The sequence below is a fragment of the Molothrus aeneus genome, chromosome 4 (genome assembly GCF_037042795.1).
Source record: "Molothrus aeneus isolate 106 chromosome 4, BPBGC_Maene_1.0, whole genome shotgun sequence".
Taxonomy (NCBI): Eukaryota; Metazoa; Chordata; class Aves; order Passeriformes; family Icteridae; genus Molothrus; species Molothrus aeneus.
Window position 1 is genome coordinate 7,223,661 of NC_089649.1, and position 22,524 is coordinate 7,246,184.

The following is a 22,524-nucleotide window of genomic DNA, read 5'->3' on the forward strand; positions in this document are numbered from 1 at the left end:
AGGGCATAATTTGAAGTGTATTTGGTCTGTTTAATACTGCTGTTAACATTAAGCATTATTTCATGTTTGAAAATGCTTTAAAAATCTGATTTTTTTCCCCCAGGTTCATCACCTGGCCTTGGCAGCCCTCTGGGCAGGACAAGGCACAGCAGCAGTCAGTCAGATCTTACGACTTCCAGCAGCAGCTCTTCAGGCCTGAGCTTTACTGCCTGCATGTCTGACTTCTCCCTTTATGTGTTCCACCCCTATGGAGCTGGAAAACAAAAATCAGCTGTTACTGTGCTGACCCCTGGATCGGGAGCCTTAGGTACGGAACAAGGTTTTGTTTGCTTTGGTGAACGTGATTCGAGTGTGGCACGGGTTTCTGAACTGCAGATTTAAAAGGATCACAGAAGATGAAAATGTTTCCTTCCTGCTTCTAGGGAATGTGGATGAGGAGCCCACTTCGGTCACGGGCCGGAAGGACTCCCTAAGCATCAACCTGGAGTTTGTCAAAGTCAGCCTGTCACGGATCAGGCGTTCGGGAGGCTCCTCCTTTTTTGAGAGTCAGTCTGTGAGCAAAGCTACCAGCAAGATAGACACCACATTGATCAACATATCTGGTAAATGCTTCTTTCATTTTAATCCCAGCTAATTACAGAACTGCTGTTCCAGTGATGGACTTTACTCTTGGCGGTGTTTTTTTTGTAAGATCTGTGTACAGATTTTCTCCCCCTGCACATGGGATCCTGACTTACTGGGAAAACAGCAGGATGGTTGTGATTAATTTGCCATTAAAATCCTCCCATGAGTAGTCTGAGGCGCATCCAGCACAAGCAGGACTCAACATAATCTGTATTCTTGGGTTCTACTGTGTCTTTATGAAGTGCATTTTTATCTAATGGTTGGACTTGAAGAAATGGCAACATCTCAGGAAAACTGTTTTTTCGTGGCAGCAGAGGCAACACTATTGGGTGAAGGAGAATATGACTTGGTTACCAAAACCTGTTATTACTGGGAATTTACAACTGTGTGCATGTGCTTTTTCAGCTGTCTGTGACATAGGATCTGCTTCTTTCAAGTACGACATGCGCCGCCTCAGTGAGATCCTGGCCTTTCCCAGGGCTTGGTACAGGAGAAGCATTGCTAGAAGGCTCTTCCTGGGCGATCAGACAATAAATCTGCCAGGTAGGAGACTGCTGCTTATCACAAAAAAAACTTGTTACACAAAGAGAGTAGGAATTTTATAAGCATTTATTACCTGTGTCATATTAAATCATTGAATAGATGTAAATGTATTATGATTTACTCCATATGCAGTCACTCAGGTATCTTGTAGGAAATCCTAGACAGAACAAGTGATAAAATAATAATTTCAAGAGCATATTCCAAGGCCAGGTAGGATGGGGCCCTGAGCAACCCAATCTAATAAACAGCATCCCTGCCCATGGCAGGGTTGGAACCAGATATTTAAGGCCCCTTCTCAATCCATTCTGTAGTTCTATGATACATTAAAAAAAAACAGTAGAAAGCTTTGAGTTATGTTAAATGAAATACATTTATTTCTTAGTACTTCTTAGTATACGTGAGGATATGGTTATACACAAATAAATGGTTTTTCTGTATTTCCTGTGCTGCGTTTTCTCCAGTAGCATCAGGTCCTGGCACACCAGATTCAATTGAAGGAGTGAGCCAGCACCTTTCTCCTGAATCCTCAAGGAAAGCATACTGTAGGACATGGGAGCAGCCCTGCCAGTCTGCTTCCTTCACTCACATGGCACAGTCCCCCAATGTTTTCAGTGAGCACAGTGCCAGCAGCAGTATGTCACCTGGGACAGCATCTCACAGCCTCAAGTCTCCAGCTGTCACAAGATCCAGGAGCGTGTCTGACTCCTCAGTGCCTCAGAGAGGTGAGTAGATAATGACGTGTATGTTTTTTTTTTTCAAGTATTTCCAGCAGTTTTATGAAAGAAGTATGTCATTACTGCTTTGAAAATATTCTTTTCCACAGTGTCTGGCACTGGAGAGTCCATAGCTTAGAGAAGGGAAAATGTCTAAAATGGATGAATGGAAGTTGTTAGCATATTTTCCATAAAATTTCCCGATCTATGAGTCAATTTCTGTGACAGCTAAAGCAATGCATATTGCAAGTCCTCTAGTTCTCACTTATCTTTTCTCATGGTTTTGTGCTCTTTATAAGTATTGTGCTTCTCAATCCGTTTGTAATATTCAAAATGGATATGTTCTGCAAGTTTTTCCTAGCATGGGGAATAATTTACATTTTTGTCTATTTTTTTTCTGTTTAGATACTCTCTCAAAAACATCAACTCCATTTAATAAGTCAAATAAAGCTGGCAGCCAGCAAGGAACACCGTGGGAAACACTGGTTGTGTTTGCTATGAACCTAAAACAATTAAATGTTCAAATGAATATGAGCAATGTAATGGGCAATACTACGTAAGTATAAAATATGATCAGGCATGTTTTAACACTTGGTGGTGTTTTGAGGGCAAAAAACCAATCTTTTCCCCACAGACTGTTAACAGTCTGTTGCCTTTTAGCTTTAAAATCCTACCCTTTGCTGTTTTGAACTGAGAATCCCCTCTTGAATACTGCAGTTGCTTAATCCTGAAGTCACATATGGTAAACCACCTTATTTACTGCTTTCCAGTAGATGACCTTTAGTTTCTCTTTTGGCAAGCTGGAAAGTTTTTGTCTATTTTGACCTCTGTTCTAGGTGGACCACTAGTGGTTTGAAAAGTCAGGGCCGTCTCTCTGTGGGCAGTAGCAGAGACCGGGAAATCAGCATGTCTGTGGGCTTGGGAAGGTCCCAGCTGGACTCCAGAGGGGGAGTTGTTGGAGGTACCATAGATGTTAACACCTTGGAGATGGTGGGTAAGTTGGAAAGTCTCCTGCTGTTAGCATGTGCTCCAGTCAATAAAGGTGGTAGCACTGGAAAAACTCGTTTTCATCTCTCTAATTCTCTATTTCTCTATTGCTTTGGTTCTATTTCAGCTCATATTTCTGAGCACCCAAACCAACAGCCCAATCATAAAATTGAAATTACTATGGGTTCTACTGAAGCACGTGTTGACTACATGGGATCCAGTATCCTAATGGGAATCTTCAGTAATGCTGATCTTAAACTGCAGGATGAATGGAAGATTAATCTGTATAATAATTTGGATTCAAGCATGACTGATAAAAGGTAATAATATTTCCTGTGCTTAAAATGTATGATGTTTGATAATGTCAAATGTCTTCTGTCCAATACTGCTAACCAGAAGTGTGTCTGCTAGATTGCAAAGGGTTCATTAGTTTGGTTTTGGTTGTGGTTTTTTTTATTGTCAGTAGGGAACTGACAATAAAAAAACCTGTTAATTTTCTTGCTATTTTTAATATCTAGTGAGATATTTGTCCATGGGGACTTGAAATGGGATATCTTCCAAGTGATGATTTCAAGGTCAACTACACCAGACCTGATAAAAATAGGAATGAAACTCCAGGAGTTCTTCACACAGCAGTTTGATACAAGCAAGCGAGCTCTGTCCACGTGGGGCCCTGTTCCTTATCTCCCTCCCAAGACAGTGGCAAACAACTTGGAGAGAACCTCACACGAGCAATGTAAGTGCTGCCAAAAAATTACAGGATTCCTATTAAAATGTTGTAATTGCAAAAATTACCTAGGAGGCCGTGTCAGTGAAACAATTACCTAGGAGACACTTCCTTTCTGTTTCAGTGAGACCATCACTCGTAATTCCAATTTTTACTAAAAATAGGAATATGCCAGCAGTTTTTTCTGCATCTTGCCTGAGGTTTGTTGTTCATGTTTGCTCTGCAGTGTTGGATGCAGCCCATCATCGCCACTGGCCAGGAGTTCTGAAGGTGGTGTCTGGGTGCCACATATCCCTGTTCCAGATGCCGCTGCCAGAAGATGGGATGCAGTTTGGAGGATCCATGAGCCTGCACGGGAACCACATGACCCTGGCTTGTTTTCATGGACCTAATTTCCGCTCAAAATCATGGGCCTTGTTTCACCTGGAAGAACCCAATATTGCATTTTGGACAGAAGCCCAGAAAGTTTTGGAAGATGGTAACTTAAACTGTTTACTCATTCCTCTAAATTTCTTTAAATGAGTTTTTAATAATGTATTATTACATAAGATTAAATCAAAAATTTATTTTCTTTGTTTGAGTCAAGAATATTTCCCAAAAATATACCCTTTATCTAAAAATAATCTGTTGCCTCCACACCTTAACCACAATTTGCTTTATCTGTGGAATACAGTACATTTTCAAATGTACTGGATATGTCCCTGATAATGAGCCTACTGAGTGGATTGGCTGGCTTTTTAATTGTGTTTGTGTAGTCCTTCCTAGCTGTATGATGAATTTTGGTGATCTTATTGCTTATATCAGTCTTAATATTGTGAAGTTTTATTGTTTGTAGCTATTGAGGATTTGATTTCTCTCTTGTTTTCAAGCTTTATATTGAGTTTTATTCCACTGGCACACTTAATTATTCATATTAAATACCTGTAGGAGAATGAGAGAAAATTCCACTATCCCCACTAAGCTGCTTTTACCTTTTTTTTTTTTTCCCTCTCCCACACCACACTGCCCACACCTCCAATGCAGGTACCAGTGAGCACTCCACGTACATCGTTCAGACCCTGGACTTTCACCTGGGCCATAACACCATGGTCACCAAGCCCTGTGGGGCCCTGGAAAGCCCCATGGCCACCATCACCAAGATCACGCGGCGCCGCCACGAAAATCCCCCCCACGGAGTTGCCAGCGTGAAGGAGTGGTTCAATTATGTGACAGCCACGAGGAATGAAGGTTAGAGTCAGCTTCACTCAGTCTGGGGATGGACCTGCTTGCACGTGGAGCTGTTGGGAAGCTGCTACATCTCAAGTGTATAAACAGCAAAATCGATTGGTCTTTTCTAGTCATGCTTTTGGGAGCAGAATAAAAGAAAATCTTGTCAATAATCCTACAGCAGCAGTTTTACAAGTCACTTTTCTTAACTTTTTTGCCTTGTCATGATTTAACATCTCCCATTGTTCCCGTAGAGTTGAACCTGCTACGGAATGTTGATGCCAACAATCCAGAGAGCAGCACCACAGTGAAAAGCTCAAGCTTGTTAAGTGGCTTCAGGGGTGGCTCCAGTTACAACCATGAAACTGAAACCATCTTTGCATTGCCAAGGATGCAGCTGGATTTTAAATCTATTCATGTTCAAGAGCCCCAAGAGCCTTCATTACAAGGTGCAGTAAAACATCATTTGCTTTTTCGTGGTGAAAAAATATTTCTTGCAAATTAGGAGTTAAAGACAAAGGTAGTGTGCTGATAAGAGGATTTAACAGGAGAATTGCTGCAGATCTGCAAGAAAAGACAACATTTTGTTGTAAAATGTAGAGGGAAGTATTTTGAGAGAGTGAAGATCTAGTGTAGAGACTGGTTGTTGTAGAAAATAACTAAGGAATTAATATGAACATTTCAGCTACACTGGCTGTTTTATAGGCTTGGTTTCCTTATATTTATTAAAATGTTGACTGTGGTCCTTCCTCTCAAGAGTTGCTGGTTCAATGAAAAATATTATTTTCAAATGATTTGCGTTCAAATTCTATGTACTTATAGATTTACTGTATGCACTTGTAAATGTATTGATGCTATTTTTATCTGGCTGTAGATACAAGTGTTAAACCAAAGGTGGAATGCAGTGTGGTAACTGAATTTACAGACCATATCTGTGTGACCATGGATGCTGAACTGATCATGTTTCTGCATGACTTGGTGTCTGCTTATCTAAAAGAAAAAGAAAAAGGTGAGTTGTTCATGAAGTGACACTTGTCTGACCATCTGCAGTTGTCAGGTTATTTGACAGCAAATACTCTAAGTCATAATCATGCTCCTATTTTTATTTTTAGTTAAAGACCTGGTGTTGAACTTTCTTTTCATAAGATATGGTATAGGCAGATGAAAACTTTCAGGAAGCTTTATTCTTGTTATTGCAATCCTTTCATCTGTGGAGTCCTTTCAAGATATGCATTTTTCTGATTTCAGGATAGTTTAATTTTCTACCTTTTAATTGTTCAGTTGCAGCATTCAAATTTGGCATGTTCATTGTTAAGCAACATGTGGCCTTCTGCAGAAAATCTGGAAACATGACGTGCTTCTCTTCTTGTTGAGACTTGTGCTTTTGTTTTATTGAAACGGTGTACAAAGAATCCAAGTGAGCTACTCCTGGCCGACTGGTGTTTTCCTTCTCTCCCCTTTGCAGCAATTTTTCCTCCTCGCATTCTGGCTGCTCGTCCAGGGCAGAAGAATTCTGTTGGTGTCCTTGAGGACAGCTCCACTGATAAAGAGGCAGAGGAAAGCATTACCTACACTACAGTTGACTGGAGGGAGTTTATGTGCAATACTTGGCATTTGGAACCCACGCTCAGGTAACAAGCAGCTTTAGTAGCTGCAGTCTCTTTGGCTGTGCATTAACTTCTGGGTTAGGTTTTATGCAGATTAAAGGCATTGTTGGAGGCTCTTCTGAATTAGGATACAGTAAACTTTAAACTCATCAATTTTAATTAGGTTTTTCACCTCTTCCTTTGAGAGGAGTTCCATTGATCATCTTGAGCTTATGTGTCTAAATCAAGTTGGAAACAATGCCTGTTAGATTTAAGTTGGTCATGAGTAACACTGGGGAAAATTGGGTTTTTTTTTGTATATACAAATGCCTGTTTGCTATATTTATATATTTGAGACTGAGTCTATTTATTGCTTTTTTAGATTAATATCCTGGACTGGGAGAAAAATTGATCCTGTTGGTGTTGACTACATCCTCCAAAAGCTGGGCTTTCACCATGCAAGGACTACTATCCCTAAGTGGCTGCAGCGTGGTGTTATGGATCCTTTGGACAAAGTTTTGTCAGTCCTTATAAAGAAACTTGGTACTGCACTACAAGATGAAAAGGAGAAGAAAGGAAAAGACAAAGAAGAATATTAAAAGTACAATGTGACAACCCTAACTCCATTTGATTTTATCAAAGTGTTTTATTATATTTTAAGAACTTAAATATGGTTTAAAGAGAAACCTAATAGCTTTTTGCTACTCTATTTAAAACTTACATTGTGAGTAACTGTTTACTGTGGTACTTGATACCATTCTGTATTTGAAGTTATTGCATGATAATGATGATGACCAATGTATATTCTGTGAAGGAATAGCTGGAACACTGTAAATCTGCTCCTCAGCGTCCATTTTATGATGTGCAATATGATCCTGCATCTTTACAATACTTGCAGATTAACTGTGAATTTTCTTAAAATTTTACTTGCCATAACACAAACCCCTCGTTGATGTGACCAGTAATTGATTTGTCAATGTAGACTGGTGTAAATTATATATATATATATAACTTATGAAACTGTGATTACCTTAGTGCTAAAAATCATGAAGTTTATTACACTTGTAATAAAATTTAACTACTGTACAGGCCCTTTATTTTTGCATCGCTCAAGGAAGCTGAGCAACGAGAAGTGTGTTTTAAGTGTAACTTTGCGGACTGTGATTGAAGTGAGGTCAAGCCCAGAAGCCGGGAGCTCGGGAAGCAGCCGGAAGGCGGGAAGCGCCGCCCCGACCGAGCAGCGCGGACGCGGCGCTTCCCCTGGGATCGGGCAAGCGGCTGCTCCCGCTCCCTGACGGCTGTGGCGGCTTCCGGTGCCGCCTTTGCCCGGCGGGAGGGGCCCGGGAAGGTGAAGGAGGCGGCTGGGAAGCGCATTCGAAGCCGAATCGGCAGCACAGGGGCGCAAAGCTTAGCAGCGCCCTCCCTCCCTGAGCTCCTCCCTCAGCCGCTCCCTCAGCTCCTCCCTCAGCCGCAGCTGCGGCCTCGCGCCTCGGCCGCGCCCTCACAAAGAGCGGGAAGGGCCGTGAGGGGCTGCCCCCGGCTCTGAGCGCCCGGCGGGCTGAGGTGGAGGAGCTGCCCTGCTTTCGGCGGCCATCGCCTCAGGGCAGCTGCTCGGCTCTCGGAGGCCATCGCCTCAGGGCGGCCGGCACGTCCCCGGCTCCTCCAGCTTCGTGTGCCCTGAGGGGCGCTCCGCCTGCCCGCGGGAGGTGAGCGCTGAGGAACCCTCCACAGCAGGACCAGGGCAGCAGGTGCAGGTACCAAACCCTTCAACTACAGCGCTAGCTTGGCCTGGAAGCTTGAGAGAGGGGTCAGCTCTGCTGCTTTAGTTCGCCTCACTCCGTCAGGAGAGTTGTTTTGAGGTGTGCCCTTCGAGGGGCAGGGCCGCGTTAGGCGTGAGGGAAGGTGGTATAACAAAAGGAGAAGTGGCCGCCGTGTGGGGAAGGACTCCGGGTCTGGGCTCTACCCCAGCCCTGGGCAAGTTGTTCTTGGTGTTCCTGTGAAATAGCTTTAGCAGGAGAACTGCTGGTTTTTTTGCAGGGTGTTTTTGCTACTGGCAGCATTAGTAAAATTTCCTTAGGTCGGTCGGAAATGGCGAGCAGCAATGGCTGCTTTGAGGGTGCGGCATTGTTCGCCTTCGGCCTTGCACCTGAGAAGATTTTGCCCCCCGAGGTTCTCAGACAGCCAATTTCGAAGGATCTCTCCGAGCCTGTGACTGCAAGGCTGAATCCTCCACCTTGTATGATGTGCAGTGAACCAAGGGTGATGAAAAATCCAGGTATAGTTTGCAGTTTATACACCGGGATTGGCTGTTAATGCTATTGAAAGTAACTTTGCTTTTTCTTTATTGCTGTATTTTCATACATAACTTCTTTGGCATCTCCTTAAACTTGTCCCTCCTTTTCTAAAGCCTTTTTGTGCTGGAAGTTTTTTAGCCATTTGTTGTGGGATGGCATGTCTAGTCTTCAGCATTACCTACTTAAAAAGTTCAAGTTACGAAGTTCTGTAGAGTGATAAAATGTAGAATATGTTCTGCATGAATTTTTGTAAATAATATTGTGAAAGGGTTTAACTGCAGTTTGGGATGTCCCAGGATGTATTTTGTATTACTTTGAGTAGTTGTGTTGCGGTAAAGGCACTGTTGAGCCTCTTAAAAGTGAGGATTTCTTGTTGGGTGGGAAGTGGTTGTGCTTGGGTTTATCGCACACCTGAAGCTGATGGTTGCATCCATCCCGTGGTTGCTGAAACTTGTATGGTGTCTTAGAACAAGGAGTCCTGCTGCTGCCCAGCTTTGTGTGGAAAAAATACAGGCTCCACTGTTTGGTATCTGCCATCAGCAATTTTGATTTGATTGTTGGTTTACAAGAGAGGGGAGGGGGATATATGTTGTGTTTTGTTGTAGTACATATCTGCCTGTATTCGGAGATTATGGGATTTACTGCAGTAAAAGGTTTGATGCTTGTGAAAGAGAATGCACACACTGCTTTGGAATTGCTCTTGTTGCTAATGTAGGGCTCAGTACAAAGCAGTAATGCTCTACAGTAGATTTTGGTTTGCTTTTATAAGAAGCATCTGAAAAGCATTTATTGTAAGCAGGTTTTCAGACAGTGTGTTCAGTTCTCTCCTTAATTTTGTTTAAGGACATTTTCTTTCTGAAGGAGCCGGCACCACCACATTTTCAGCCTTTCCCTCACAGAGGGACCTGGATTTGATTGAAAGATACAAACAGGGAGTAATAAACTCGGTGTCTGCCTTGCATCTGTTTGCCAAAACACACCACCTGCAGCTTGAATTGAAAGAAACGAGCGTGGCAGGTAAACACTTCTGCTGCCAAATAAAGCGGTGTTGGCTTATCCTTGAGAGTATCTGAGTTGATTGGGTGGTGCTGATACAGCTGAACCTTGTTGCTGTTGACTGCACTACCCCCACATGTGTTGGGTTTTGGCTGCCCTGTCCTTGCCTCCACAGCTGCTTCTCATTATGAGGTGCTACAGAAATCGATCAGGTTAATTGGCTTTAATTATGAGTGTGAACTGAACTTTGTGAAGAGTGCATGAAGCGAAAGCTGCCTGAATTTTTGGGGAGGTTAGGGATGAGGGTTTTATTTTCCAAAATTGTCTTTTTGTCTTGTATTTGTTCTAGGAATTAATATAATGACATAAAGCTGTGGATGAAGTGCCTTTAAAATAATTTCACTGGTTGCCTTTACTTTTTTCTTCTCCTTTTAAGGTGATGTCATAAGGCCTTACTTTGCCTTCTGTGCTGTGATAAATGGTGTTTGCTACAAGACTGGGCTGGGAAAGAACAAGAAGGAATCTAAATTAAATGCAGCTAAACTGGCTCTTGCTGAGCTCCTTAACTTGGAGAATACAGGAGCAAAGTCTTTTGAAGATGCAGGTAAATATTGTAGCAAGGCGTAATTAGACTTTGAAATGCTTGGCTTAACAGTGTCCTATGCAAAACATCATTTTATTAAATGCTGCAGTATTGGCCTCTGTCAGGTGTTTTGAATCCTTGGGGCATATCTGTAGTTTGGTTCTGAAACTGGTTTTTATTTTTGTCACTTGTGTATTAAAGAGTTGCATCAGCTGATGCCAGGAATGCTGAAGGAATTAATTCATTGCTGTTGCACTTGATTTGCTACTCACTAGGTTCAGCAACAAGAAGTACATTCTCAAGTGGGTTTGAATTTTTATGATTAAAAGGCTTCCCCACTGAGATACTGCTTTCAACAGAGTTCACTTGCCATACTATTTTATCTTCTTTTGACTTTTGCTGTCTGAATCATTCTAAGCTTACAGGGACTTCAAAATAAGAAGAGAAAGTTCGTAGAGACTTAGCAAGTTTGACTTGCTGCAGATAATGTGAGATTCATGTTTAGAAATCAGGCATGTCCATCCCACTTCAAAATGTTTTTGCATTCTTAGCTTTTGCCTGTGTTCCTGCTGAGCCCCGACCTCCAGGAAACTCGGCTTGTGTTTCAAGGACTGGTAAGGAGTGCTCTTGCTTTTCCTCTGTTGCTCAGCAAATTGTTTCTTTTTGAAATTTTTTCATCTTTTGATACAGTTAGTGCTCTCTGTGTTGTTAGTATTGTTTTAAACATTTCTGAAGGTTGTAAGAAGTAGTATTACTAGGTCAGTTCTACAAAAGGACACACCTTCAGTAAATTGCTTGAATTTATATCACTAGTCCAGGTGATAGAAATAGAAACAATATTCTCTGTCCTTACTTGAGCTAGTGTGCAGAAGGTGATCAAACTTGGGCTATAACTGTTGTTACTGTAATGGATGATAAAAGCATCAAGTATTTGGGTGTTCTTGAGCTTTTTTTAATCCTCAGGATCTTCAGAATCCCGAAAGTACACGTGGTTGTGCTTATACTGTGTGTTTGGGGTTATAATTTGGCAAGTTGCTCATGTATGCTTGTTCTGGTACCTCTAAGTCTGTTTTGATGGCTTCTGTTGTTCCATTTAGGAGGAGAACATATCTATCAAAAGCTGTCACAAATGCTTGAGGAAGTGTTTAACCGCCTGACTACCCAACACCCCGAGTACCAAAGCTGTGGCAGTTCCCTGGCTGCCTTCATCATTGAGAAGGGCAAGTCTGGGTTTGATTGCGAGCTTTGGGGAGTGGGCAGCCTGCTCCCACCGAGCTGTGAGAGCTTGGTGGGCAGCCAGCCCAGGTGAGCCCCCCACCATCTCTGGTTTTAGGTGGGCAGCATGAGGTGGTGGCCCTGGGGACAGGAGAATGCAACTACAGCCGGCGCTCGGAGTCCTGTGGGAGGCTCTTGCACGACAGCCATGCCATTATCACTGCCAGGCGTTCCCTGCTCAGGTGGGAATGTCTGCAGATCCTTCCCTTGCTGCCACTTTGGGTCAGGTTCACTGCTGCACTTGAATGCTATACTTACATAAACAAATAATAAATAATAATGTAAACGTCTATCTAGATGATATAAAAATATGTAATAAAATAATTTATTAAATATAAAGTACCTAATGTAAAATACATAATTATTTTCTTTTAGATACTTGTACAGACATCTTTTGCTGTTCTATAACAAAAATCCAGCCAAGGCAGAGAGATCCATATTTTGCACAGCACCAGGCTCGAAGCTGCTTACCTTAAAGCAAAACATAACTCTGTCTCTCTACATGAACCAGCTTCCAAAAGGAACTGCTCAGTTAAAATCAGAGGTGTAAGTACCGTGGCATTTCCTGATATATATAGTGGAAGATGAATTTTTATTTTGTTTTGGGAATGTTAATGCACAGGGTAGTTGTGATATATATGCAATACAGCTCAATATGATGATACAGAAAATTCCTTTGTGGGTTATATAAGTTTCTTGGTTTTATTTATTACAGTGAGCTGTTAACCCCTTTCCCAAAATAGTATTAAATTACTATTAAATCATTAATTTAACCATTGAGCAAGTGGATGTAATGACCTAATGCCATTGTATGCACTACAAGATTGGTACAAAAAGCCTTGAATTGAAACCAAAGGCTCTGCTTTGATGTCTTACCTCTTTGTAACTAAGGGAAAAAAATGTTTTGCTTTAGAACCACCACTAGTTTGTCTCCCTTAGGTGTTGTATCTACTTACTTAAATCTTTTGAATCACAGTGTGAGTTACATTTTAAAGGAGATTGTAAGAACCTTACAGCTGTTTTTTTTGCAAGTAACTTCTGTTGCAGTGTGGGTAGATGAAAAGTGACAGCTTGTTTGCAGCTGTTTTTTTTTAAATTGGTGCATTCAAATTAGACTGGCGGCTAAGATTAGACTGAGTGGCTATTTCCTATTTAAATACCGATTTCAGTATTCTAGGCACTTGAGCAGCTCAGTCTGGTGTTTCTAAGAATTACAGACATTGAAGATAACGCAAGGCCTAGATCTACAGATTTTTTTTTTTTCTCAGAAACAGCCTTAGATACCACTTAGTGCAATCTCTGATCAGAGTGCTTTCTCACTGAGATCCATTCTCCTGTCCTGCCCTAGGCATCTCGGGCCCCAGTCAATCTCTGCTTACGAAGCCAGCGAAGAGCTGAGTCTGCACGTTGCCCTGGAAGGCAGGATTTACCTGGCCGTTTGCTGTCCCCCCAAGACTGTCAGAGTGAGCAGCATGTCAGCTGGGGACAAACTGACCAAGTGGGAGGTGGTTGGTCTTCAGGGAGCCTTGCTGAGCCACTTCATCGAACCCGTGTACATCAGCAACATTCTCGTGGGTATGTTCAGTGCCAGTTCCAGCTGGGGGCTTTGTGTGTTTCTGTATTCCGATTTGATTGTGCTTTATAAAGCATGAACTAAACCAAAAATACTTGGAAGAATTACAGAAGTGTTCCTTGAGATGCAGTGAACCAAAGTGTATTTATTCAGTAGGCAGTCAGAAATGCTGGTGGATGTGAGGTAATGTGGGCAAACTCTTGAACATATTTTGTAGTGTGAAAGGTTGAAATTCAGTTTTAGCAGGGAACGTAAATAGTTGGTGAAAAACAGTGGTTCAAAAAAGAAAACATCCAGGGAAAATAATGGTGCCTCTGGAGAAGAAAGTGGGAAATCATTTTTGTTCTGTGAATTGAATATTGGAACTGATCTTTACAAACACAAATTTTATGTGAAAAAATGACTATAATGGGTTAAGAATGCAGAAATTTCTGCATTTTTAACGATTTAATTTAATCAACTTGCATGTGGCTGATCTTATCCTGTTTACTAGGAAATGGAAGTTGTAAGGATACAAAAGGACTGGACATAACCATAAAGCAGCGTCTTGATGATGAACTTATTTCCAAGCTTCCCGTGCATTACCTGGTCAACAGATCTCATATTTACCTGGTGAAAGCTGCACTGCCAATCCAAACAGATTTGAACCAGTGGTCGCTTAGTTTGAATTGGACATTGGCAGATGCATCCCTGGAGGTTGTGGATGGATTAAGTGGGAAAACCACTGAAAGGTCAGCATTTATCTTCATTTTGTTGGGTATAATGGGTTTGTGCTGGCTTATTGGAGTATTCGGTTTTTAAGCTATGAGAGAAATTCTCTCCCATGTTAGCTGAAAGCATCCTGTGACTAGGTGAAGTTTTAGAGATTTTGTAAGCTCACAGTGAGATACCAAGACACCAAACAAAACAGTTCTCTCAGTGGAGACTGCCCGTAGTAGTGAAAATGTTTTATCTTTCACAATGCATAAAACTAATTGGGATTCCAGTCGAGCTGGATTCCAGCATGATGGCATTCACCAAGTGTTAGGAGGGAAGGGGAGAGCCCTGTAAGGCTCAGAGCATGTCCCTGCAGTGAGTTTGTTCCCGAGTTCCATGCCCGTTTCCCCGCTCTGCCCGCAGCTCCCCGTTCCGCAGCGGCACCTGCCTGGCCAGCCGCCTGTGCAAGGCCGCCATGTTCAGCCGCTTCAGGATGCTCGCCAGGGAAGCAGGACGGGCTGACCTGCTCCAGTTTCCAACGTACCATGAGGCAAAGGTGAGCTGACACAGGGAGAGGGATCATTCTTGCAGTGTTTGTGCTTGTGCTTATTATTACATGTTGGTGGTAGAGAAGTCAGATCCCTCTGAGTAATTCTTGAGGTTTTTCTACCGACCTCTCTCTAACTGTAATTCTTGAGATTTTACAAGGTGTTTCTTTTTTCTTTTTTTTAGATTAAGTCTCAGTTGTACCAAGAAGCTAAAAGCTTGCTGCAGAGCTATCTAGAGCAGCACAGTTACGGATCGTGGATTGTGAAGTCTCCGCATATTGAACAGTTCAGTGATTGATGGAGGTGGATTAAATGTCAAGTCGGTTTGGATGATCTATTTCAGTAAATAGAGTTCTGAGTAGTAAAATGTTAAACTTTTAAGTTGGTAGTTACAGGAAGAAAACAATTCCAGAACTGCTTCTTGTCAGTTTAAATGCAGTTATTCAACTACCTGTAGTAGTTCAGTCTTTTCCAAAATTGATGTTTTCTCATAGGTGGGAGTATCCAACAGCTTTGTAAATCTTTGTTCTGCTTTGCCCCCCAGTGCCACCTCATTTCCTCTCACTGACCCTGACTCCTACAAATCCCCACCCTGTGGAATTAACATGGTTTTTTCCTGATAGTTTCAGGATTTCTGTATATTGAGTTCTTCTTTTTCCTCCCTTTCTCATAACTTGAGAAAAAAAAAACAGTAAAAGCTGGATTTCTTTAGAAGCAAGGTATACTAACATGAGAGTCTTCCAGGAAAAAAAAAAGAAATGGACAATCTGTGCTTATCTATAGGCATTCATCCTTTGCTGTGAGTTTTGTTTAGTGTCAGTCTGCCAACTGGCTTACAGTTTATGTTGTTTGTGCTAGAAGAGTTAAATAATAATTTTTGTACTTCCAAATGTGAAACCTGGAATTAAGGCTGTTACTTAACTGTTCTGTGACAATTACTGATCCTGGTAGTGAGTTTAAAGCATTATGCAGGTGTCAAAGCTGTAATGCAATGTAGTACAGAAGTCTCCAGAAACAAGGTTTTTTCAGCTTTTGTGGTTTGCCTCAAACCCCATCAGTGTTAATGCTTATGGATGAGTTGGACTCCTGCACTGAAGATGACTTCATCACTGCAGTGACAAGTCCTAGTGAAATCATCTTGCATACAACCTGGAAAATAGTGCCTGTCAAAAGGGAATTTACTTCCTTTCAAGTCCTGGTGAGAACATGGTAGCATTGGGAAGGTGTTGTTAAGTGCCATGTTTGGAGTTGGCGTGGTGTTGTGAACGGTGCTGTGTTCAAGCTAGGCAGTACACCTGGATTATGTTTGTGATTCCTGTAAATCGTGTGAGGGGAGGGTTACACAGTGTTCTCATACATCAGGAATAATGAACATAGGGCTGTAGTCACGTTTCACCTTCTTAGTGTTAGAGGATTCTCAAAGAAGTTCCTCCTCCTGGTGTTTGTTTTTTCCTTAGTCTGTTCTTCCAGCTAATATGTGGAGTCTTCTCTTGGGATGATCTTTTGCTCATTCATAAGTTGTTGAAACTTGCTGACCCGTTACTTCTTGGTCCTTGACCTTTTTTTGGCTAATGTGCTCTCTTGTTTTCTGTTACTGTGCCTTAACTTTGGGGGTTGTGTGGTGGTTTTTGGTTCACTGTGGCACATGTTCCACAGACTGCTTGTTCCATGTACTATTTTCTAAGAATGCTTGGGAATGGCTGTCATATTCCAAGCTAGAGCGCAGTGTTGCTTTTTTGTAGGGGTGTTGAAAGTTCAATAAATGTCCTTGACAATGCATTAGCTGTACCTTCATACATATAGATGCTGGGAAGTGATATACATGTCAAATCTGACACACACACAGCATACCACACATGTGTTTGCATTCTATACACTCCTGGATTGCTTTTTGTATGGCCTTGGTCTTCAAGGTATTGGCCCCAAGGTGTTTCATGTAGTTGATTCAGAAGCCTTAAATATGTACAAGTATTGAGCTTTTTTCTGCGTTCAATTAATTTTGTTAATTGAACAGCAAACTGAAATTTCCATGGAACTTAGGTGCTGCCTTAGGAAGAGAGGTGTTTGTTAGTGAAAAGGATGTGTTTGGCTGGACATGATCACTGTGTCCTTGAGCAATAACTTGATGGCACCAGTGTAGGTCCAGTTCTTTTACCTGGATTGTTCTTCAAGTAGCAGCATGTGCAGCATGCACTAAGCTAGTAAATGGAAGCATGGAGACGTTGTGTCCACATTTTTCCTTGGCTACTTCAGTAATTCCAACATGTATGGTTCTGCAAGCCTGAGAGAAGCAAGGGTGCTGCAGTTCCAGTGCTGAGGCTGAAGCTGAATTCCCAACAGGTCCATGCACACAGAGCAGGTGTGCATCACACAGATGGGGCACAGAGCAGACAGAGGCAGGTGAGTACCAGCAGCAGCCTGTGGCAGGGCTCAGCCTCTCCCCTCTCTGCTTGGGAAGAACTGAGCTCCAGGGGGAAGAATGGATGTACACGTGGATATGGAGCGGGTCGTGTGTGGGGGCGTGCTTTCCAATTCATGGAGCTCTGCCTGCATAGCTGGAGTGACACACAGTGACCTTTAGGAATGGTACTTCCTGATTCTGTGCCACCACTGAGACTCCAAACCACATCCTGCTCTCTCTACTTCCATGCTTCTCCTTTCACCTCCCTTCTGCAGTAGGGTGGAGTAGAGAATTGGGGGCAGAAAGGCAAAGGCCGTGGAGTTGAGATAAGAACAATTTACTGGAAACAGCAGTGGTTCACATGGGGCAGAAAAACCCAGTAACCATCAATCGTGGACAGCTCCCTCCACCATTTTCTGAACCAGAAGGAAAGCTGCTCTGGAAGAAGGATCCCTTTCCTCCGTTCCTGGTAATGATGTGAGGTGGTACACAATGACCTTTGTGTTTTGGCTGTGCCCACTCCTGGATGCTGCAGAGACTTAATCCTATTCTGGATAGAGCCAGAACATTATTCATCCTTCTTACGTAGGAACACAGGTCTCATTTCCATAGCCAATGGCTCTCCCTCTTCTTAGGTGTTGGCTGAGTTAGTTTGGTCCATCACTGTGGGGTCTGTCTATCCTAGATGTACACACAATGCATACAGTATTACACAGTTCGACATTACAGACTGTTCTCACCTAGCAATCAAATCCCCTTCAGGTACAAATTGTGTTTCCCCTTCTCTCTGCATTACATGCCACGTGCCCCTGGGTTTTGGGGCAAATCCAATCCCACAGCTGGTTTTGCCTCTGTTTGAGGCAGGGCTAATCCATGCATCATACCACGTCACACCATGTCTCAGACTTCATACATTGACATGCATGTCACACCCCTACCGTGTCACGTACATTTCGTGGCACGTGTCAAACATCTTCATTTGGTACTAGAGCTGCGCAATCAAGCAGAAGGCAGCTCAGGAAATCAATTCTGGTAACTGTAGGGATTCTTTGGTTTTCTTACAGCATAACAGGGGAAGGTATGTCTAGTAAAGTTCACCTTGCGTTTTCAGATGCTTTTAACGACATCTTTGTTCTCTAAAGACAGCTTTTAAAGCTTGGGCAAATACAGAAGCTGGTCCTGCAGATGCTGTTTAAGAATGTGGACCATTCTATAATTAGATGTAGATTTGACAACATAACCACGTGTAGTGCAAACACCTTCCTCGCACCTCAACTGGTTCTTTGTGTCAGCAGTCTTTATATGAATATTTCTTTGGAAAACCATCTTGAACTGCTTGCTGTAAGTGCTGTGTGGGGAGCAAGGCAGCCTGAATGTGGTTTGAAAATCCACAGCAGAGCATGGCTACTGTGCAAGTGTGATGTCATCCCCAAAACTGGAGCCAGGACAGGCAAAGCCTGCTCCTTCCATGTCTGTAAACCTGCAGCTATCTTAGGATAGCCCAACTCCAAAGCAGTTTGTGCACACCAAATGCCACAAAAAGTGCACGTAGTTTCACACTGCTTGTGTTTGTGAAATTGTGAGCTCCAGCTTCTGCCTTTCCTTACGAATGCATGGGTATCTCTTTACCATCCTTTGCTGCTTTCTGAACTATTTGGCTGTTCTTGCCTTACCTAATGCTTACTGTTCAGAGATTTAGGAAATAGCTTGGTTATTCCATGTGGGGTGTCCAGCTGCACAGACTGATTCCAGGGTAGATTTTACCCAGCTGCCAAGGCTGAGGGCTCTTGGGCTTAAGGAAATAATAAAGTCTTATTTATTAAGTGAATTGTTTTTAATGAAAACTGCTTCTTCGCCCTCTCTGGTTGCTGAGAGCTAGAGCTGCAGCACCACAACACTGCCCACAGAGAAATGTCTGAGCTGATACTGGAAGAGGTTTGTTTGCAAAGCCATGTATTGTGAGTGATGCTGTTTCTTTTTACATGCTGCATTTAAGAGTTTTTGGAGTAAGAAGGAATCTGTGTAAAGAGAAGGATTTTTCTACAAAGATTACCAAGGTAGAAGGAATTCTTATGCAGAAGTTTCTTGCCTGTTTTCTCATCTGTGTCCTTTATTCAAGTATTTTTGTTGTTACTGTCACCTGATTTGAGGAGAAGGGTGGGGCTTATCTGTTTGTGGCTGAGGTGACTGACAGTATTTACTTTCCTGAGTCCTTGTGGGTGGGGACAGAGCACTCCTTCACCGTGGGAAGAGAAGATGAGTAGAGAAACAGACGGCAGTGCTGTGAGTATTTTCCCAGTTTGGGCAGAAAGCTGTCATTAACGCCCATTTTCTCTTTGCAGCATGCAAGGAAACTGCTGTTTTTTCCATTGTTAGTCTGGTTTTAAGTCTAAGATGAAGTACTCCATACCGCACCCACCAGGAAAGCACATCAAAGTCTAAACACTGATAGATGATAGCTGCTGTAGTAGGCTCACTTTCATCAATTATAGCCTGCCTTGTTACTATTGACTTGGGGCTTTTGTGTAGTAAAAAATGCTCTTAGATTGTTTCATTGTCACAGAACTGCGTCCATCTGTGTTGGAAGTAAGGACATTCCTGAGGTTCCACAGAAAGATTTCTGACGATGCAGTGTGTTCACATGGATTTATTCATTACTCTTCAATTTTATGTCAGTTTTGTTGTTCTGGGACCTCAGTTACCTGCACAGTTGTTACTTCAAGTGTCTTACTGTTTCCATAATGCTTCCCTGTCTCTGAAGAATTTTGAGAACTACCTATTTGCTTACACCAATGAGAAAAATGTGTCCCGCAGGAAGCTTGTGTAGCTAAGTAGTACAGCTTAGGAAAAAATGAAGCTTTCTTTTTTGAGGGGAAGCAATTTAGTATTCTATATCCTGTGACAAATACCGTGGTACCTGCACACTTGCATGCTGCTGAATGCTTCGTTGGGGTTTTTTGCGTGTTTTTTAAAAAATAAGAATATTAAGTGACCCTTTAAAAGGACAGTATCATAACAAAGAAGACTCTAGACATGATTTTTATATGTCCATGATATTTATTAAATATAATCCACTTTTAATAGCTTTTTCAATAAATAGTTGTCTCAGGTTGTTGACGAACTGACAATTAATGAGTTTTCCAAAGAACATCGAGCCCCTAGGGCTTACGTAAAGGATCAAGTGTGATCTTAGAACAGACTGTCTTACCACCCACATTAACAACATTTAGTGGTCCCAAAATGGACAAGAAGCTAGTAGTATGCCACATGGCAAAATATATAAATTATTTAGAATTAAATATTTCAATAAATAATGTAGCAGTAAAAATAAAAATGGTTATGCGATTTCTTTCTGCATAGATTGCAGGAATCTGGTCATTTCTTGGTGAAATTCAGGAAACTTTTTCTTCTCATTGGCTTCACACTTCTTGCATGTCGGGTTTGAGAAATTAGGGTCCTGCAATACAGAGAATTTTATTGATTGGTGATAACTTCCTTGCTAGCTGGTTTTAACAATGATACATCAACTTTTATAAGGATTTTCCTTTAACAAAAAACAACCCTTAATATTTCTAGCCTGAGGAGTACTCATAAAATGCTACAAGGATGTCTAGGCCGTGGATTTTAGTCTAGTAGTATGTCAGGGTGTACTACATTCATCCTTGGGCCCTCCAGTCATAAACTTTTTTGAAAACTGGCACAGTTTTCAAAGCCATTGCTATGTAAATATTTGCTATGCTCCTAAAAACAAGCTTTTGTCAACATAAGATGCTTGGCATGATTCATCAAAGAAAATGCCATCTCTAGTTAAATGTTGTCTTGTATGACACGTAGGGCTCAAATGTATTTTACTGTATTAGATTACCATGCAAATAGATACTTTCACATAGTTAATCTTAGCATATTTTTGTAAAAAAACCCCCTGTATTTCATGGGTTGATAACACAGATCTTGATGCATGAACATGCTGATTCTGGCCTACCATAAAATCCTCAAGATTCTTCTGGATGTTTATTACAGGGCGCTGTTTGTCCTCTTCCAAATCTTGTTTCAAGACCTCCAGTTCTTTCAGGAAGCATGCTAGAGTTGTGTAGTTGCACTCCTAGAAGAGTCAGTGAAATTGTTATATTTATGACTTGTTTTCCTTGTTCCAGTTTTCAGAATCTCAGTTCCCTGGGTTTTTTACCCTCATCTCAGGAACTGAGCTGTTTGTTTTCTGCACTGTATTACACTTCATTTGTTGCCCTCAAAGTTATACTGGGAGATGTTATATGATGCCTTAATTCTGTAGCTTTCGACAAGTGAGTAACTTTTACAAGACACTTGAAGTGTTGCAGTATCTCTTGGGGACACAAAGCTGCAATATTTCCTCCTGAAGTGAGCCTTACTCCTGGTTGCTATCTGAAAATCACGGGTTAGCAAACAGGTGGCCTCTCCTAGAGACATCTTGAATCGCTGCATTTTGGTTGCTCTATCTAATGTCTGCATCACAGCTGGCTTTTGAACAGCGTAAATAACTTTATGCACCACTTTTGCAAGCTATTTCAGGCACTCACTGACAATACCTTACTGATCAGCCCCAAACATTTGCATTTAAGACTTGGAGCTCTGAGATAGCCAGGTCTTAATGCTGCCAGCAGATGAGAAAAGGGACACAGATAAGGAAGTGGTTGCAGAATCTGACTTTAAATCTATACTGAAACAAAAGTGTTTTTAAGTGAGAAGTCTTCTGAATTAGAAACTTACCAGAGGTTCAAAGCAGCTAACAGGTAACTTGTGTAAAGCTTTTAACTACTTGCCAGTGCTAAATAATTAATGCTCTTGTTTATGGAGCTGCTTGCATGCTGAATGAAAGCTAGTACAAATCAGCAGCCTGTCTGCAGTACAGCTGTGTTTGGAATACTCTCTGCACGCTGATGAGCTGAGTTTCAGAGAGAGGTGACCCCAATGATGGTATTCTTGTGTGAACAAGCCTCAGGTATTAACTCAGTGCTCTACAACATGATGTACAGGTTATGTGTCCAGAAGGGCTTGCTTAAGTTGTATTCATGAAGAGAATTAAGTAGAGCATACCTGAGTTTCATCATTGATGGGATGCAGAAAACTTAGGACATCTTAAACAGAACCAACCAGTGGCTCTGCCTCTAGTTTAGATAAAATGTGGGTGATTTCATGTGGATATTGCTTTAATCTATTTCTAAGTCTGGTTGCATTGTCAGAATTGTTCCTGTGTTAGAGCTAACAGTATTGCCTCCTGCAAATCTTAAACCATCTTTAATTTTTATGAACCACTTTTTTGCTATGAATTCAAGTATGTTTTGAGCAGGATGAATCAAGTATTAATTTTGTTTTCCTTATTGCACAGAGGCAGTGAGATAGCATTGCATGTCAGCCTTTTAATGCTTGAGAATAAAAAGCAAAATCAGAAGTTCCTTTAAGAAATTGCACTCCCTAAATTGAAATAAAACCACACAGAAAATTCAAACTCACCTGTCTGTCATTTGGTGTGTAAAAGTCAAGAAAATTCTGTAGAGAAGGAGGGGGGAAAGTTAATTTTTCTGAAAAAATTACATAGAAAAAACAAATACAAATGAACCTTCATATAACAGAAAGTCACCACTTACATTGTCGATGTCTTTCAGGAGTCCTAAATCACTTATTGAAGCTTCAAGACGTGCTGCTTTTTGAATCGTATTAAGAGGTGCTCCATAAGCTGCACTCATGAGAATTACTGCTGCCACACAGCCAAAGATGAGGACTTTGCACATGGTG

The 22,524-nt window shown here is 41.7% G+C and overlaps 3 protein-coding genes across 4 annotated transcripts in view; 2 read left to right on the top strand and 1 right to left on the bottom strand.

The window, feature by feature from the left end:
• Positions 1-7,472, top strand: part of BLTP1 (bridge-like lipid transfer protein family member 1) — an 87,742-nt gene extending 80,270 nt beyond the window's left edge. For both annotated transcript variants that reach the window (XM_066547908.1, XM_066547907.1), the window contains 14 exons: positions 104-307; positions 423-602; positions 1,030-1,167; positions 1,629-1,889; positions 2,286-2,436; positions 2,717-2,874; positions 2,995-3,187; positions 3,386-3,603; positions 3,821-4,072; positions 4,618-4,821; positions 5,055-5,249; positions 5,675-5,809; positions 6,266-6,431; positions 6,769-7,472. In XM_066547908.1, coding sequence (XP_066404005.1) covers positions 104-307; positions 423-602; positions 1,030-1,167; positions 1,629-1,889; positions 2,286-2,436; positions 2,717-2,874; positions 2,995-3,187; positions 3,386-3,603; positions 3,821-4,072; positions 4,618-4,821; positions 5,055-5,249; positions 5,675-5,809; positions 6,266-6,431; positions 6,769-6,985 — 2,672 coding nt within the window. In that variant the 3' untranslated portion in view covers positions 6,986-7,472. The remainder of the gene's footprint in view (positions 1-103; positions 308-422; positions 603-1,029; positions 1,168-1,628; positions 1,890-2,285; positions 2,437-2,716; positions 2,875-2,994; positions 3,188-3,385; positions 3,604-3,820; positions 4,073-4,617; positions 4,822-5,054; positions 5,250-5,674; positions 5,810-6,265; positions 6,432-6,768) is intronic.
• Positions 7,473-8,235: 763 nt separating this feature from the next.
• Positions 8,236-15,057, top strand: ADAD1 (adenosine deaminase domain containing 1). Its single transcript, XM_066548933.1, has 11 exons — positions 8,236-8,661; positions 9,524-9,697; positions 10,113-10,280; positions 10,811-10,873; positions 11,357-11,479; positions 11,593-11,716; positions 11,910-12,080; positions 12,883-13,109; positions 13,601-13,838; positions 14,227-14,359; positions 14,536-15,057. Exons 1-11 carry the CDS (start codon positions 8,475-8,477, stop codon positions 14,647-14,649), a joined length of 1,722 nt encoding a protein of 573 aa, XP_066405030.1. The 5' UTR covers positions 8,236-8,474; the 3' UTR covers positions 14,650-15,057.
• A 5,032-nt stretch (positions 15,058-20,089) lies between these two features.
• LOC136555839 (interleukin-15-like) lies at positions 20,090-22,520 on the bottom strand. Its single transcript, XM_066548870.1, has 4 exons — positions 22,409-22,520; positions 22,243-22,310; positions 20,735-20,854; positions 20,090-20,209 (listed from the first exon to the last, which is right to left on the bottom strand). The coding sequence occupies exons 1-4, from the start codon at positions 22,518-22,520 to the stop codon at positions 20,090-20,092; spliced, it is 420 nt and encodes a 139-aa protein (XP_066404967.1).
• Positions 22,521-22,524: the final 4 nt, after the last annotated feature.

Coding starts and splice junctions, on each gene's coding strand:
- LOC136555839 (XM_066548870.1), bottom strand. CDS start 22,520: ATGTGCAAAGTCCTCATCTTTGGCTGTGTGGCAGCAGTAATTCTCATG. Junction 22,311..22,408: donor ACGTCTTGAAGCTTCAATAA/GTGATTTAGGAC, acceptor TAATTTTTTCAG/AAAAATTAACTTTCCCCCCT. Junction 20,855..22,242: donor ACACACCAAATGACAGACAG/GTGAGTTTGAAT, acceptor TGACTCTTCTAG/GAGTGCAACTACACAACTCT.
- ADAD1 (XM_066548933.1), top strand. CDS start 8,475: ATGGCGAGCAGCAATGGCTGCTTTGAGGGTGCGGCATTGTTCGCCTTC. Junction 13,110..13,600: donor CATCAGCAACATTCTCGTGG/GTATGTTCAGTG, acceptor CCTGTTTACTAG/GAAATGGAAGTTGTAAGGAT. Junction 13,839..14,226: donor AGTGGGAAAACCACTGAAAG/GTCAGCATTTAT, acceptor CTCTGCCCGCAG/CTCCCCGTTCCGCAGCGGCA.